We start from the raw sequence: 17,861 nt of genomic DNA, 5'->3' as shown, positions 1-17,861 counted from the left end.
ATAAAACAGTGTAAATCTGTGCATTTTAAGGACCTATGCATGTGTGTACATATGCATGCATATACACAGAAAATATCTGGAAAGATCAAATAAGAAACATTAATTGCCTTTAGAGAACAAAAAGGAAAGCAGAGAAGAAATAGGGATGTACCTATTTCTAATACCATTATATAGCTTTTTAAAGAAAATTTTTTTCTTAATTTTGTTTATCTAAGAAATAGAGAGTGAGAGCATGAGCAAGTGGGTTGAGGGACAGAGGAGGAAGCAGACTCCCCACCGAGCAGGGAGCCCGACATGGGACTCAATCCCAGGACTCCAGGATCATTACCTGAGCTGAAGGAAGATGCCCAACTGACTGAGCCACCCAAGCATCCTAGCTTTTTTTCTTTTTCTAATAATTGTATATTTAACTATTTACATTTATGGTGCTTAAATGGCTTTACAAAAACAAAAAAGGATGGGTTTGTAATCTCAAAGACACCAAGCAGAAATGGTCCTTAAGATATTTAAAAAATGGGGCACCTGGGTGGCTCAGTCAGTTGGTTGTCTGCCTTCAGCTCAGGTCATGATCCTGGAGTCCCCGTGTAGAGCCAGCATTAGGCTCCCTGCTCAGCAGGGAGTCTGATTCTCCCTCTGCCTCCCACCCAGCTTTGTTCTCTCTCTCTCTCTCTCTCTCTCTTGCTCACTCTCTCACAAATAATAAAAATCTGTAGGGGAAAAAAGAAAAAGGAAAAAGATATAGAAAAAGAAGAGATACTACTCAGTTACTGAGTCTTGGTAAAGACCATATAAGAAACTCAGAAATAACCCTTTGGGGCTGGGACAGGGTAGAAATCACTTTTCCTGGAGAGAAAAGTTATAAAGGAAATCTACTGTCTTCTATCTTAGGGATAGCTTTTCCTTTATATTTAGTCAGTGCTAGAAATAAAAAAAAAAATAATGGAAGCTAGCCAGAGACATAGTAGAAACTGAACTCATCTAGGGTCAGAAACTATACTTTGATCCCATTTTTGCTTTAATTAGCTATATAATGTTGGGCAGTTGCTAAATGCCTCTTTTCTAATTTTCCTCAAAAAATGAAGATACTGGGGCGCCTGGGTGGCTCAGTCAGTTGAGCGGCTGCCTTCAGCTCAGGTCATGATCCCAGGGTCCTGGGATGGAGGCCCATGTTGGGGGCCTCCTTGCTCGGCGGGAAGTCTACTTCCACTCCTTCTGCCCTCCTCCTCCCAACACTCCCCCCTTGTATTATCTCTCTCTGTTGTCTCAAATAAATAAAATCTTAAAAAAAAAAAAAAATGAAGACACTGGGGCACCTAGGTGGCTCAGCAGGTTAAGCATCCAACTCGACCACAGGGTCCTGGGATTGGGAGACCATTGGCCAGGCTCCCCGCTCAACAGGGGGCCAGTTTCTCCCTCTCCCCATCCTTCTGCCCACCCCCCGCCCCAGCTCATGCTCTCTCTCTCTCTCTCAAATAAATAAAATCTTAAAAAAAAAAAAAGAAAGAAAATGAAAACACTGAACTCAATTTGTAAAACTCTCCTTGATCTAAATCCTTTAATTTCATTATTTTACCTTAGTTTCAAAAAGAATCCCTACACCTAACAATCTAAGATTATGAACCATGGACCAAAATATTTACACTTAAAAATATAGCAGTTTGGGGCACCTGGATGGCTCAGTCAGTTAAGCATTTGCCTTTGGCTCAGGTCGCAATCCTAGGGTCCTAGGACTGAGTCCAGCTTCAGGATCCTTGCTCAGCGAGGAGCCTGTTCCTCCCTCTGCCTGCCAGTCCCCCTGCTCTCTCTCTCTCTTTCAAAAGAAAGAATACAGCAAAAGTTATTAAGGAGATGTTTAGCTATCTGGAACTATCCCTGCCGGCTGGTAGCAACTCACCAGAAGCCAGGTGTCAGGAGGTACTGAGACTTTTCGTGTAGAGAGGCAGAAACTCATCAAGTACTGTAGAAAACCTGATGACTCATTTTGAGTTGGTTTTATGCCTTCATTTTGGTTTCTCTATAAATTTCTTAAATAGAAGCCAATCAGACCAGCAGCCTCAACACAAACCTGAAATTTTAACAATACCGGAGACACTTCTATCCATAGAACACAGGAACGTTTTAGTAACTTCAATAAAAATTCCCCCATGAGTGACTTTATAAGGAAATTCCACTACTATGCACCAGGGGCCATACCAGGGAAAGGGAAGAACCAGACTGAAGAGCCTCTCACGCTTCCAGTGGGAAAAAATGTGCAGTTGACCCTGGAACAACACAGGTGTGAACCACACAGGCCCATTAGATGCAGAACTTTTCCAGTTAATACAATGCAATATTGCAAATGTATTTTCTCTTATTTTTACATTTCTTCTCTCTAGCTTACTCTTTTGTTAAGAATACAGTATATAATAAAGATATAAAATGTGTCAGGTGACTATTTACGTTATTGGGAAGGCTTCCGGTCGACAAGAGGCTATTATGTTCTGGAGAGTTAAAAGCTATACTTGACTTTTTGGGTATGGTTGGGTATGGAGGAGGGCGGTCAGTGCCTCTAACCCCCATGTTGTTCAAGGTCATATAAAGACAATGAGGAGAAACTATAAATGGGCACTGAATATTTAAGAGGTCTGTCAATCTCAAAGAAATGCTAACTAAAAACAAATATATGCTTGGACCTACAAAATCAGCAAAGATTATTAAAATCTACAAACACCCAATACTAGTAAGAGTCAGGCAAGCAGGCACACTCACACACTGCTTACACAGATGACCACACAATCCCTCTGGAAAACAATCTGGCAAGAGATACCACGAGCTTCTGAAAAGTTTGTTTTCATTATTAATTCCTTGCCTAGAAACATTCTATTAAAATAATCAGAGATTTGTACACAGGTACCTATTTTCCAGAGGCTTTTTTTTTTTAAATGAAAAAATCATACCCACACAAAATCATTCATTACACTACAATAAAATATTAGGCATTTATCAAAGACTAATGACATCAAAAAGGATAAAGCAAAAGACAAAGAATATCCTGGGGCTTTTTTCTTTATTCTTATTAATATTTTCCAAATTTTTTACAAATGAGCACATATTATATCGGGCACAGATTCAAAGACCCACGTTGATTCTCACCTTACCTTCTCTAAAACCGAAATGTATATACTAGTTGACGGCATCTTTAAAAACCGGCATCAGCCAGGCAATGACTACAACCTCACAGCCGCTGACTGCAAACCTGGGCTGTCACATCTGGTAGAGGGACAATTTTAGCTCTTTCCAAGTTTCAGTCAACAAATCACTTAGGGTCAACTATGGAAGAAAAATGAACCCTGGAGTTTATCTGAAAGCTTTCCATTAAAATCTCCTTTGAGATCATGAAAGGATGGTGTCAACGTAGTGTGGAGAAAAATGGATACGGACAACTAGGTCAAAAAAAAGAAGAAGAATTAGGCTCTGAATAGAAATCAGAAATGTTTTAACCAACCTGTTTATATTTTCCTCCAGCTTTTTTTTTTAAGATTTATTTATTTATTTATTTGAGAGAGAGTGCATGTGTACAAGTACAGAGGCAGGAAGGGAAGAGAAAGGGAGCGAGAATCCCCAAGCAGATCCCATGCCAAGCATGGAGTCCAAGGCGGGGCTCAATACCATGACCCCGAGATAATGACCCAAGCTGAAACCAAGAACTGGACGCCCAACCAACTGTGCCACCCAGGCACCCCTAATTTCCTTGATTTGTGAAAAAGACTGAGATACATAAAAATAACTCTAAAGAAAGGAAGTCTTCAGTAAGTCAAACATTTAAAGTAATAAAGTACTGTCCGTTAATTGACAGCTCTTTCTCCCCCAGAGGTACATGAAATAGGAGATGTTTTATAATCAATGAAATACAGTATGACAAGTGCTATGGGCTGAATATTCCTATGTTGAAGCTTTAAACCCCCATGTGATGGTATTTGGAGATGGGGCCCTTGAGAGATAATTAGTTTTAACTGACATCAGGGGGTGAGGCCCTTATGATGGGATTAGTGTCCTTATAAGAAGTACCAGAGAGCTTGCTATCTCTCTTGCCATTTGAGGACACAGGAAGAAGGCAAATGTCTACAAGCCAGAGGAGTCTTCACCAGAGGGTGGAGAAATTCAGATTCTACTTTCTAGATCCATGATTGCAGATGTGAATAAAGGTTTCTAAACTTGAGGCTAAGGCTATCCAATGGGTTAGCCCTGGGGGCCACCCGCCAGCTACAGGACAACTCATAATCAAAGCCTCACCTCTATCTATCTATCTATCTATTTATTTATTTGACAGAGATCACAAGTAGGCAGAGAGGCAGACAGAGACAGAGAGGAAGGGAAGCAGGCTCCCTGCTGAGCAGAGAGCCCGATGTGGGGCTCGATCCCAGGACCCTGGGACCACGAGCTGAGCTGAAGGCAGAGACTTTAACGCACTGAGTCACCCAGGCGCCCCAAAGCCTCACCTCTTAAGAGGAATAATAAGCTTAGATCATCCTTCACAGGGGAATAAAAAAAGTTCAATCTATGTCAAATCTTTAGTAGCCTACCTCCCCACTCAGAAACTACATTTGCCAATAGATTATATGAAATCAAGTTTTCTATATTTTTGTAGAACAGAAACAGAAACTTGGAATTCTCTTCCTAGAAAACACAAATGGGGGGCAGGGGCTTAGTCAGTTAAGCAACCAACTCGTGATTTTGGCTCAGGTCATGATCTCCAGGTCATGAAATCGAGCCCCGTATCTGCTCCGTGTGGCTGTGGAGACTGCTTAAGATTCTCTCTCCCTCTCCCTGCTCCCTCCACCTGCACTCTTGCTGTCTCTCTCAAAAAAAAAAAAAAAAAAAAGGTATTGCTAAAAAATATGCAAATGGTCACATGAAAATTCAGATATAGAGTTCTTATGGGCATTTAAGAAGCTATATCACATGACAAAGCTCTGGAAAATTAGGTATATAGAAAATAAGATCATTGTTTTGGGGTTATTTTACAGAAAATCAGCTTTAATTTTTTGAAAAAGGATTTATATAATGAAATTGGATTTGACCCAAAAAATGAGACTCTGAACTCTTATTTTATATTCTCTATTAAGTTTCCTACTACATTTACACATATACAGTTGACCCTTAAATAAAACGGGTTTAAACTACTCAGGTCCACTTCTACATGGCTCCCCCCCCCCAGTAAATATAGTCAGTACTGTAAAAGTATTTTCTCTTCCTCAAATTTTCTTAGCAAAATTTTTTTCTAGATTATAATATAGTATATATAATGCATATACAAAATATGTGTTAATAGATGGTTAATGTTATCAGTAAGGCTTCTAGCCCAATAGGTTATTAGAAGTTCTGGGGAGTCAAAAGTTTTATGTAGATTTTCAACGATGTGGGGGCTGGAATCCCTTAACCTCTACATTGTTCAGGTGACAGCTGTACCTACAAAGAGGGACCAAAATAAATAAATGTTGTTGTTTGAGAATTCTGCTACCAACTTTATGATGATTCGGATAGGCTGTGACTTCCTGGGGGGACTTATTAGCCAGAAAACATAGAAGATCCATGAGGTGTCTTGATTTCACCTTCCCTGTCCAGAACGTTCTCTAATTATGCCCTTCACAGGAAACAGGCTCTAGGATGAGCCAGCTTGGTCCACGATGTGTAGGTGCCTGACACATGACAAATGCTAAGTATCTGTTCTCTTCCATCTCTCTTTCATCCATTATACTTCCCTAAAATGTATGCAAAAGCTACAAAGAGGATGGAGGGTAGATTCTTCTATAGAGGAAGACCTTCATCAATTAAGGATGTGTTGAGATGAAACATCCCAGAAACTATATAAACTGTACTTAGAAATCTATTCTTAAAGCTGCTGCTTACTGACTCCCAAAATCTCTTTAGCAAGGGGAAAGTCTTTTAGTTTAACTTCACAAAGAAAAAGGACACAATACCAGTACTTGATATAGGCTGAAAAGTAAAACAAATATTTCCCAAGTATAAACCACCATATAAAAGACCAAGGACCCAGCTTTCCCAGTTTTGTTATGAGGAAAAGGGTGAAGACGGCACAAAAGACTGCAGTATGCAAGCGTGATGGCAGAATCCATATTTGAAGATGGAAAGTCATGCAAGAAGCTTCCAGAACATCACTCCTCTGCCTGATAGCATTCCTGCCTTCTCTTCAAAAGGGAAAGAACAAGAACTCTGACAACGGTTTTGTTCAAAGTACCATACAGTTTTCTCAGGAAAGCAAAGGTCGCAGGGTATCTAGCCGAAGCCAGTTGTCAAGCGATACCCTTCTGCAAAAGGTTCTCTTATTTAACCCTGATGACATCCTTGTCAGGCAGCTTAGTCAAGTTAAGGAATTTGTCCAGATTCACGTAAATGGGAGGTGATCAAGCTGGGAGTTGAATCTGTGACTTCTAATTCCAAAGTCTGCTTTTTCTAGACTGTGAGACAGGTATAAGGGACAACAAAGAGAAACTGCTAACCGGGCTAACCAGAGGGAACAACAGTCCTGATTCTACCAAAAACCAGCTTGGCCTCTATTCTGTGTTTATATCCTGCCCCAATATTTTACAAAATTTGCTTAAGTGCCCTGGTAAAGAAAAATACAATATCGTTAGATTGAATTATTTCTGCCTGTTTTGTTGCTTGGGAAACATTTTTGGAGTCTGTTAACAACAAGATACCAAATATCCACAGCTCAGCAAGACAGTCACTGCACTAAATTCCTAAATAATAGTCCCCAACCACAGAAAATGGGCAATGCAGCACAGAATAATCAAAAGCAGCTTCATATTTTCCGGATAAAACAAAGCATCGTTTGTACTGGGGCATTTTTAGAAGGTACCACTGAAAACCAGACTGCAGCCTGGAATGGCTTAAAATACCACATTTAACAATCACATCAATGGCTTTTAAACTTTAGAGGCAAACAGCTTCCTTTTACTACAAATTCAAAGTGAAGGATTAGATGCAAAGCTAACAGATTAATTCAGTACACACTCAAGTTTATAGAGACTATCCAATGCCTTAATTAACACCATTATAAGTGCACTTAGCTGACCAGCTGGGTTTTAACGAAGAAAAGGTGAAGGTCAAATGTCTTTTTTTTTTTTTTTAATAAATTGCTTCAAACTAAGCCCCCCACTTAAAAAAAAATAATGAAACTGAAAGGAAAAGACTAATAAACAATTATTTTGGCATATTAAGCAACCTTTCCTTCATCAGTCTATATTTTAATTGAGGCAGTACCACAATTAGAAGTTCACCAAACTTTGTTCTTCTGCCTCAGTGCGGAGCTACTTCCACACCAAGACTGAGCAACTAGAAAAGGTGGACAGGGCAAGAGGCTATAGTTTCAAGATTAGCAGAAGACAGGAGAAGGGATGCATACAGAGGAAGAGGGACCAACCCTCTCTTGGAGGGTCTTGTCTGCCTAATGCTTCCAGAAAGACGCCACTATCTCTGGGATTAAAAGGAAAAAAAAAAACCAGAACTGTTATCAGCTGCGAGCTACAATTATATCAAAGATGTTAGATAGGGGCACCTGGGTGCCTCGCTCAGTCAGTTACTATCTGCCATCAGCTCAGGTCATGATCCCAGGGTCCTGGGATCCAGCCCCACATTGGGCTCCTTGCTCAGCAGAAAGCCTACTTCTACCCTCTTCCACTCCCCCTGCTTGTGTTCCCTCTCTCGCTGTGTCTCTCTCTGTCAAATAAGTAAATAAAATCTTAAAAAAAAAAAAAAAAGATGTTAGATTAAAATCAGGATTCATTTCTTGGAGACCAATAGGGGGAAAAAAAGCCCAAAAAACTAACCACATCATTTATTCACTATGTGGATGCAGTAGTTATTCTAACGAGCTATACTAAATATCTATGCTTGGTTTTTGTAGTAGAGGGCACCTGCCCATGTCGATGACAGAAGAATCCTCCACAGTACACGGCTTGGTGGGAGGTGAAGTCCACTTTGCCCTACAGATGCAAAGAAGTCAAAATACACATTTGTCCAGCCCGTCTTGCAGCTAGAAGCCAGGCATGGGAATCAGGCTCAGCCATTTAGATACACTTGCCCCACACTTTGTTTTTCCTTGGCTCTCTTATGCATTTTCTCTTCCAGATGAATTTTTAAAACAACTGGTTATGTCGTGTTAAAAAAAAGAAATGACAGCACTTTTCTGGGCAGTGAAAATACTCTGTATGATACTATATCAATTGATACAGATCATTGCGTATTTGTCCAAACCCAGAGAATGTACTATACCAAGAGTGGATCCTGATGTAAACTGTGGGATTTGCGTGACTATGATGTGTCAGTGTGGGTTCATCAGTTGTAACAAACGTACTGCTCTGGTGGTGGGTTCTGATCCTGGGGGAAGCTGTTTATGAGTGGGGACAGAGGCTACATGGGAAATCTCTGTACCCTCTGCTCAGTTTTGCTGCAAACATAAAACTGGTATAAAACAATAAGGTCTTTAAAAATAAAATGCTTGGGATTTCATTAGGGATTAAATAGAATGCACAGGTAATTCTGTAAGAGATAGTTGGTTTAAAATATTGCATTTGCTCCTTTGGGAACACTGTATTTCTTTCCATTTATTAGGTCTTCTGTTGAGTGCTTCAGCAAATTTTACTCTTCTCTTCAATGTAAGGTTTGCACATTTTTTATTAGGTTAATATTTAAAGTTTTATTATAAATTGGGACATTATCCTATGCATTATCTAAACAGTGTTGTACAGAGAAGATATTAATTCCCTACACTGTTCTCTATCAACTCTAAACCCATTTTGGTCCAGATTTGTATCAGAATACTTTCAATATACTCACAGTACAGTAATTATTTAATTTTTAAATTAAATAGATTTAATCATAGTAACATGAAAGTTTTTTGATAGCGAAGTTCACTTAAAATAAAAAAGATGTGGTTTCTCCTTGGAGAGCCTCAAAATAAATACCACACTGTTTTGGATCAAGGTCTTACATAGGAGCAGGAAAGGAAGGAGAAAAAGAAGAAAAAAAAAATATATATATATATACCCTCCTCTACCTCTCCCCACATTGTGGTTTAATATGGATTTTTGCTCCCTCAGGCCTAACTCAAGGTCAAGAGAAGCACAGTGCTCATTTACACTGATGGAACAGTAAGAACAAGGCAAGTGTACTTTCCCCAAAAACATTTAAGTTTTTAATATTGTACTCTGACTCAATTCTACAGCTTCCAGGAAACACGTTTTGCTTAGCTGTAAGCATTTCTTAGGTTAGCCAAAACAAAACAAAAAAGCTATTTTTAAGATTAGAGTGTTCAATAGTTTAATACTATACATATTTCAAATACCCTTATATACATATAAATTTCAATACCTGCTAAAATTTTACTGGTAATTTAAAGGAGATACATGTGACATTTCCTTTTAGGGATAGGAACTGAAGGTGTACCAACTTTTCAATATTTCTGAAAAGTATTTGTTTTCTTTTGAATACTAAATTTAACTCAATGATTAGGTTTTCTAAATTCTCAAAGCCGATTTAAAAAAAAAAAAAAAGAGGTTCAGGGCACCTGGGTGGCTCAGTGGGTTAAGCCTCTGCCTTCGGCTCAGGTCATGATCTCGGGGTCCTGGGATTGAGCCCCACGGCAGGCTCTGCTCAACGGGGAGCCTGCTTCTCTCTCTCTCTCTCTCTCTCTCTCTCTCTCTGACTACTTGTGATCTCTGTCAAATAAATAAATAAAAATCTTTTTAAAAATTTTTAATAAATAAATAAATAGAGGTTCAAGATTATAAGAATAACCTACAAAGGATATATAAAATGCTGAGCTCGAGGTTTTAGACATAAATATTTCCTAAATTTCTGTAATTGTGAGTTCAAGTACATAGAAGTGAATTTGCCTTTGTCTTTGCAACAAAGATTGGTTTTAATTGGAAACAGTAGAGCAAGAATTTTCCATATTGCAGGAGATACTATTACTCAAGTTTCAGGGCAGTCTCTGTAGATTAGCCAGCTTTAATTTACAGAGAAAACTTAGCTATGATCTACTTATATAATGAGAGTTGGCGCAGAGCTCAACATATGAATGGTCAAATTCCAAGTATTTTCCCCAATGATCTTGTGACATAACTTCACCAAGATTTAAAATTCCATCTGCTTTGTTCCCCAACTAACACAACCAGGTTCTAGTTAAGAGAAAAAAAGGCACATACCATACAGATTTTATGAGAAATGTTCCCATTGCTTTTTCAAGTTGGTTTGCATTAGGCAAAAGCCATAGTGTGGGAATTATTATGTAGAAATGATTCAGAAAAAACAGTAGTTGTTCTTAAAGACCTGAGAGGGGAATAATCCCAAAATCACATGCTCTAATACTGGAAAAGTTACAAATGCAAACTATGTTCACTGTCTGGCCATTCTGAAAGGCAGGGTGCCCCAAATCATTACTGTACTGTCTGTCATTTCACGGGCACTGGTCAAAGAGGATGGGGAGGGGGTGGGTGTCTGTCGTGAAAGACTCCATTACTAAGTAGGGAGCTTTGGCTTGGAGACCCAGGCCACTGGTTGGGCCGCTTCAGCTAGACAGACAGCTTAGGACCTAACTTTATGCTGGAAATTACAAAGACATCTAAAGAAGCAAGTAACAAAGTCCCTAGGATGAATGTCAGATGAGCCAAAACTTGGGGGAAGGGGAATTTTTTTAAACTGCTTTCAGAGAAATAAAGAGAAGGATATTTTGGCCTTGACCCAGCAGAGGGTGAATGTACTCCTGGATAGAAATTATGTGAACTGAAAATTCTCCATAGTAACAATTCTAATTAATTATTCAATGGTAGGGGTTGGTTTCTTAAGGTTAAAAGCTGACTCTGGTCTCTTATTTCTGTCATTAAAAACTGAATTCTTTTCTTTGTATCTGCTTATGCAGGGATAAGGAGAAGCTTCTAATGGAATCTTAACAGTAACTTTCAGTAAAGTTATTTTTAGTAAAAGAATCTACTTTTAGTAAAGACTCTACTTTTAGTAAAGTTTGCCATTCTGCAGGCTTTTTAGTTTAAGGGGTAACAGAAAATCTAAGTTCTATGTAACTAAAAAGTTTAACCCCGCTTATTCTGTTATGTAAGTAACTATCTATAAACAACAGATAAACGTTGTCATAACATTACATACATTATATGTAATTATATACATATATTATATGTAATAAAAGATACTACAAGATCTTTTCAATTTAAGAGTTCACTATAATTCAGTGATGTTTTGGTAATAAGTACTTATTTATACTTTAATAGAAATTAAAAACTGAAATATTATTCAATGAACAGTAACTCAGGAAACCACTTTCCAACTCTGAACTATCATAAGTTTGCAGAGTAAAATTGCACAATTTGGGGAAATTAATTCATGCTAACAGAGTTTTATTGTACAATAATGGTAAACAATATGTAATTTTTCTAGAAAAGTGGACCACTAAGCGGTCACCAAAATAACCTTAGAAGAGTTTGTCACATGGAATGCAATGTAGAGTCACATTGACCACATAAGCACCACAAGTTTATAAACAGAAATGAAATCCAAGCCAAATTAAGTAGCTTTCATCTAATGAAAACTAGCAGTCTGGCACTGAGTGAGGCTACACCTGTTAGGCAGAAAATTTGATACTCAAAAGACGAGGTCCAGTCAGCCAGCTGTTGGTTAAACATATAAAATACAATCACGTGTGGGAAAAAGGAAAGGGCTTTCTAGAAACCAAATTCCTGGACACACCTGCTATCCTTCCATGTCTATAACTCTGACTTGTCTCTGGATCTGAATGATCTGTTAAAATCATGAACCTTCCAAGTGTTCTGGGGAAGGATTTGGTTTGTAACACAAACTCAAATTTCAAAGTCACTTTCCGTAAGAAAGCTCAGAAACAGGGGCACCTGGTTGGCTCAGTTGGTTGGGCATCTGCCTTGGACTCAGGTCATGATCCCAGAGTACCAGGATGGAGTCCCACACCAGGCTCCCTGCTGAGCAGGGAGTTGGCTTCTCCCTCTGCCCCTCACCCCATCCGTGTTCTTTCTCACTCTCTTGGTCTCTCTCAAATAAGTAAAATCTTTAAAAAAAAAAAAAAAAAAAAAAAGTTCAGGAATACGTTTAGTTTCTCATAGCTTCCAGTATTACGTGAGTGCTAACCTGAAACACTCCTCGGACCCAACCCCCATGCAACAGCTCCCCCCAGCCTAGAGTGCGCAAGGGTCTCTGCCCCACGGCCCCCTGCTTGTTCGCGCTGCTCGCACATACCTGTTTCCTTCCTGCTCCCCTTTCCTCCCTCTCGGCTCTTCTTCAGCACAGCTTTTAACATTTTCAACACTCTTTTGCTTCTAAAGAGAAAAGGAGGGGAGGGAAGAGGAATTAGGGGTTGTGAGCTGGGATAGAACTTACATATTGACACAAAAGGTAACTTGGCCTCTAACAGATTGCTTAGCAGAATATAAAGGTACCTTGAGTTTTACAGTCATTTTCTGTGAAAAAACTAAGATGGGGAACTACATGTTAAAGACACAAGGAGTATTTTATAACTTTTAATGAAGTGATCATAAGTTCACGGACTTGTTATAAAAGTTAAACACACACACACACACACACACACACACATACACACACACACACACAAAACAGGCCCTTCTCAGCATTCCACAACTAATTAAGGTTACGAGGCTGAATCTGGGCACATTACCGTAGCAGGTCTGGCATAGGAATTCAGATCTCCCAGCCCCAGCTCATCGAAAGAAAACATTAGAATGGAGAAATCAACGAGATAATAGTTAAGAAGAAAGCTGCATGGTTAGAGGCATGTTTTGCAGATGCTACTGATTACATAACCACAAGGAAAACATTTTGGAAGTTTATCAGATTAAAACATACCTTATAAGCATTTGCAAAATAAATACAATGGAAACACATTTTAAAGCTGACGTTGGGGGACCCAATCAAACAGTATTCGGCTGCAGTGGTTTTTTCACTACATACAGTTGGGACTTTGGGCGGGGGTGGGGGGGAGATCGGGAGGAAAGCAGAACAGTCTGTGGCACTACAGCGGAATCCTTTAAATGATAAGCTGCATTTTTAAACTGGGTTGTACCAAGTATGGAGAAACAACACAATGGCCCAGGCCTAAGATGAAACCTAAAACCCTCCCTATAGCAAGAGACAGACAAAAGGACCATTATTTCATCAGTCTCCTGCAGCTCTCTTTTCCCTCCAGCAACTCAGATGAGATGGCTGCACAACTCCCCACAGTAACAAATCCGCATGGGTTGTGTTACCCGTGGCACCCTTGTTAACACTAAGGACAGGAAGGCGGAAGGCAAGCAGGTTGCTCCTGGAAGAAGGAAGAGGGGGAGGGGGCTAAGAGGGAGAAACTTGTGTATGAAGAAGGCCTCCCTTAGTCGCCCCGGTGAGCCTGAATGCTTGAAAAGGCCTCCGTGTAGCTCCCCACACAACTGCTCCAGCCCAGAGTTAAGCAGAGCCTCTGCACAGAGAGGAAAGGGTCCCTAAGCACCACACATGGTGACCTTCGTATCATTTCGTCCAGGCCTGTATTTATTTTTCCGGGTCCTTTGTTTGCCTGACGGAGAAACAGAGACTCTGAAGGCTGACTGCCCAGAGGTCACACAGCTAATTAACGGCAGGGCCCGAATCCAAATCTGCGGACTCCCAGCCAGGGTCCTCTTCCTCCCACGGCTCTGCCTCTCCTCCCAGAAAATGAAAGCTTGGGGCAACAGCTATCAGACAAGTGAACAAACAAAAATCAACAAACCAACCCAACCTAGAGATACCAGAAAGACAGTATCTTTAAGCAGAAGTTGGAGAAAGCTGTAGCACAGTTTGATAGGGTTAAATCACCTTACAAACAGGTCCTCTACATACAAAAGGGCCATGGCTTACAGCTTAATTCTTTTTAAAATGCTGCTTCAGGGGCGCCCGGGTGGCTCAGGTCATGATCCCGGGGTCCCTGGATTGAGCCCTGCATCAGGCTCCTGCTAAGCAGGAAGCCTGCTTCTCCCACTCCCCCTGCTTGTGTTCCCTCTCTCGCTGGGTCACTTTCTGTCAAATAAATAAATAAAATCTTTAAATAAAATAAAATGGTACTTCAGTGAACCCAGTTGCAAAGATTTGGGTTTCACCAGAAGGGCAAGCACTGAATCCGGGAAGACAACCACAGTGTGCTTCTACAGCGTAACTATGGAGACACAAATTTCTCTTGATGGTCATGCGGAAAACACCGCAAAATGTTGTATAAAAAATGGTGGACAAAATTCGGTAATAGCTGCCTGCTCAGCGCAGATATTTTCTTTCCCAAATCAATCAACCTAACTTCAGGATTTGTCATTTCACAAAGACTACATACTTTAAAAAAAGAAAAAGAAAACATGCCAACAGAGCTTGGCCACGGTCCCTTGGCGAGCTCTCTAGGAGCCCCGCACTTCTCTGGATCTCGGACTAGCCCACTATGGCGGTGAGGCTGCCCGGGATCCATCACCCTAGTCATTTCCAACCTGCAGCAGATCTGCTGTGCCACTGGGAAGACACGTCCCACGGGACAAGGACTAGGACACGTTGACTTGGGAATCTCATGCCAGACACCTTGGATGCCTACTTTGGGGAGTTCAGCTGTTTTCAGGATCGTCATATCTTCCACATCAGTGGTCTTGAGTCAAGTGAAAGAGGCTATCAGATAGCCACTCTCACTTTTCTTTCCAGTTCCTGCTTTCCTCCATAAATAGCAAGTCAAGGGGAAAAGCTTTAATTTATATTCTAAGACCCACTGTGACTTGGAGAAACTTCCAATGAGTCTACCTGAGTGCAAGAGTCACTTCGGCTGCCAATTCTTTAAATTATATACTTTTGAGGGAGAGAGAAAAGACCAGCCTCCAGACCAGCTTGTGAGATTCTCTAAATGGGAGAAAACTTCCCATCATTTTCATTTTTTTTTTTTAAAGATTTTATTTATTTACTTGACAGACAGAGATCACAAGTAGGCAGAGAGGCAGGCAGAGAGAGAGAGAAGAGGAAGCAGGCTCCCTGCGGAGCAGACAGCCCGATGTGGGGCTTGATCCCAGGACCCTGGGATCATGACCTGGGCGGAAGGCAGAGGCTTTAACCCACTGAGCCACCCAGGCGCCCCATCCCATCATTTTCATTTAAAAGAAAATAAAATGTGAGTACAGGACATTAACCGTAGAAGACCAACGACCTGCAAATACCTACATTTCCTTACTTTTCTACTGTCATTCAACATGCAAGTTCCCCAAACACCACAGGTTCCTCCTTTTAAAATGCCCAGAAGTTACATAAAGTACATAACTTACTTTCACTTTTTGATTTCTCATTTACCACATAGTCTTTGAGGATAGGTACAATGTCTCCATGTTCTGTGTTAGAATTCTGCACAGTGATTACAGTGATAGACAAAATATACCAAAGATCACCCTGGGTAAAATGGGGAGGATTTGAAAGCAAGGCAAAATCTTTTTTGGCTTGTAATTACAATAGCACCATCATAACAATGACCAGCTTGTCTGAAATCACAGAATAACACCAGTATTAAAATTGTCCTCTTCTGGAGTGCCATACTGCCTGTTTACACAATTCCAAGTCGAATCTGTGAGCTGAGGGCAAGGGACTATGTTTATTCTTTAATACAAACAGAAGCCAGAACACAGGCTTCGCACCCACTCTGTTCTCAGTATTTGTTGACAGATTTAACTAGGCTGCGATGAACACAGATGAGCGATTTCCTCCAAATCAAGCAATTAGCCAACATTTATAGCAGTTTATAAGTTACAAGGAACATTCCTATATATTTTCATTCACAAGGAATGCCAGAAAATGCAGTTAAATCCATGTGACATCAGGCAATGAGATACTAGGGAGGAAAATGCTGCATTTCATAATACCCCTTCATGTCCACACCTGAATTAACCTTAAAAATCTCAGGATCACAAAATCTAATTACCCAGTTATATTGAAATTTGTGCACACTCCATTGGAAGGAGCTTCTCCCATCAAATAGTTTATCTGACCTCAGAGCAAAGCTGCTTCTGAAGGCGCCTCCCTTCTTTTGTCAACATCAAGCAAACCAGAACAGCAATATTTACAAGTAAAACACTGAAAACTAAGTTGTACTTAATTAAGGGTTTCCACCCCCAGAAAAGGGAGACATCAAAAACATCCTCAACTTTGAGGGTTTGAAATTTTTTTCCAACCAAGATTTGACTCAGCTGAATAACAGCCATATCCTCTGTATGGCTACTTTTAGAATTTACTTTCCATTAGCAATCTTTAATGTTTACTAAAAGAAAGGATATGTGCGGCGGCAGTAGAGGGTCTGAAGCACCTTTCAAGATAAATAATATATAGAATAGAACAAGTCAAGAAAACAAAGCAGAACAGAGACCACAAGAGGAAACAAAGAGGCCTGCTAGATGGGGCACTGGCTGTTGGCTGGAAATTCACAGAAAACTGCGTTATAGAAGCTTCCTGAAAGCAAGAGCCATATCTCAACATTCTTTCAGAGCTCCCATGAGGCTGGGAAAAAACAACCCTTGATGAATACTTGAAATTCCAGTAGGTCTCTTTCCCCACTCCCCATTTTTTTTCCCCTATAGTAGAAAAAGCCCAGGAATCAACAGACTTAATCCTAGCCCTGGTCAAGTCACTGAACTTCTCTAGGATTGAGGATTCGTCCCGAAAAGCTGGGGAAAACAACAGTGGCTACTGACCAATGAACCAGAAAGTGACTGTATGATGTTATTGCCCAATTTCCACTGCTGGTATGGTATCACTGGGCTACAGTTTATTCCCCAAGACACGAAGGCTCAACCATTCACTCTTTATTCAAAGCCACTGCACAAACAGTACCTCTAATTCTACTGCTCTTCATAGTTAGGCTTGTTGTAGACAAAAAGACTTCCAATTTGAGTATGCCTTATTAAAAAGCATAGCAAATTTACAGCCCCAAGTAATCTGAATTTAAAAGATTTCTGGGCATGAAGTCTCAACTCAAACATTTTCTGATGCACAAGTTAAGTGGAAACGCTCTATTAGACTGAAATTGCTTTCAGCCCATATTTTAAATATTGTATAGGATAGAGAAGTTGCTTTAGAAAAAATTTCTTTAAAAGAAAAAAAAAACAAACAAAAAAACCCTCTCCTGGGGTACCTGGCTGGCTCAGTACTAGAACATGTGACTCCTGAACTTGGGGTTGGGAGTTGGAGCCATACGTTGGGTGTAGAGATTACTTAAAAAAATTTTAAAACCTGACTCTCACTCTTAATCTCACAAAACAAACTGAGGGTTGCTGGGGGATGAGGGGGTAGGGATATGGTGGTTGGGTTATGGACATTGGGGAGGGTATGTGCTATGGTGAGTGCTGTGAAATGTGTAAGCCTGATGATTCACAGACCTGTACCCCTGGGGCAAATAATACATTATATGTTAATAAAAATAATTATTAAAAAATTTCCTGTCAACTGAACAAATAAAAAATAAAACAAAACAAAACAAAAAAAAAAACCTGACTCTCTCAAGCTGGTATTTCAAGTTACTAGAAAATTACTAATGTGCAAGTGTGTTCAAAGAAGTTCTCATATTGTGAAATACCTGGCAAAAAGAAAATTTCACTTGAGGAGGAAAATATGAACTAGCTACTTCCTTCTGACTCCAAGAACCTTTTTGTGTGTGTGTGTGTGTGTGTGTGTGTGTGTGTGTGTGAGATCTGTTGAGCCCAACTTTTAACACTATTTCCTCCATAAAGCCTTCCCAGGCCATGGCAGTCAACTCTACTAATCCCTTCTGGCTCCTAGCAATGTACCTT

At 40.1% G+C, this 17,861-nt stretch overlaps 1 protein-coding gene across 7 annotated transcripts in view; it reads right to left on the bottom strand.

The window, feature by feature from the left end:
- TANC1 (tetratricopeptide repeat, ankyrin repeat and coiled-coil containing 1) overlaps positions 1-17,861 on the bottom strand; it is a 239,731-nt gene that overhangs the window by 153,707 nt on the left and 68,163 nt on the right. For all 7 annotated transcript variants that reach the window (XM_032857876.1, XM_032857872.1, XM_032857874.1 and 4 more), the window contains exon 2: positions 12,283-12,362. In XM_032857876.1, coding sequence (XP_032713767.1) covers positions 12,283-12,343 — 61 coding nt within the window. In that variant the 5' untranslated portion in view covers positions 12,344-12,362. The remainder of the gene's footprint in view (positions 1-12,282; positions 12,363-17,861) is intronic.

The sequence above is a fragment of the Lontra canadensis genome, unplaced genomic scaffold (genome assembly GCF_010015895.1).
Source record: "Lontra canadensis isolate GAN:19392208 unplaced genomic scaffold, GSC_riverotter_1.0 scaffold13, whole genome shotgun sequence".
NCBI classification, from domain to species: domain Eukaryota; kingdom Metazoa; phylum Chordata; class Mammalia; order Carnivora; family Mustelidae; genus Lontra; species Lontra canadensis.
The sequence above is the reverse complement of the archived record's forward strand: the minus strand, read 5'-3'. Positions and strand labels throughout refer to the sequence as shown.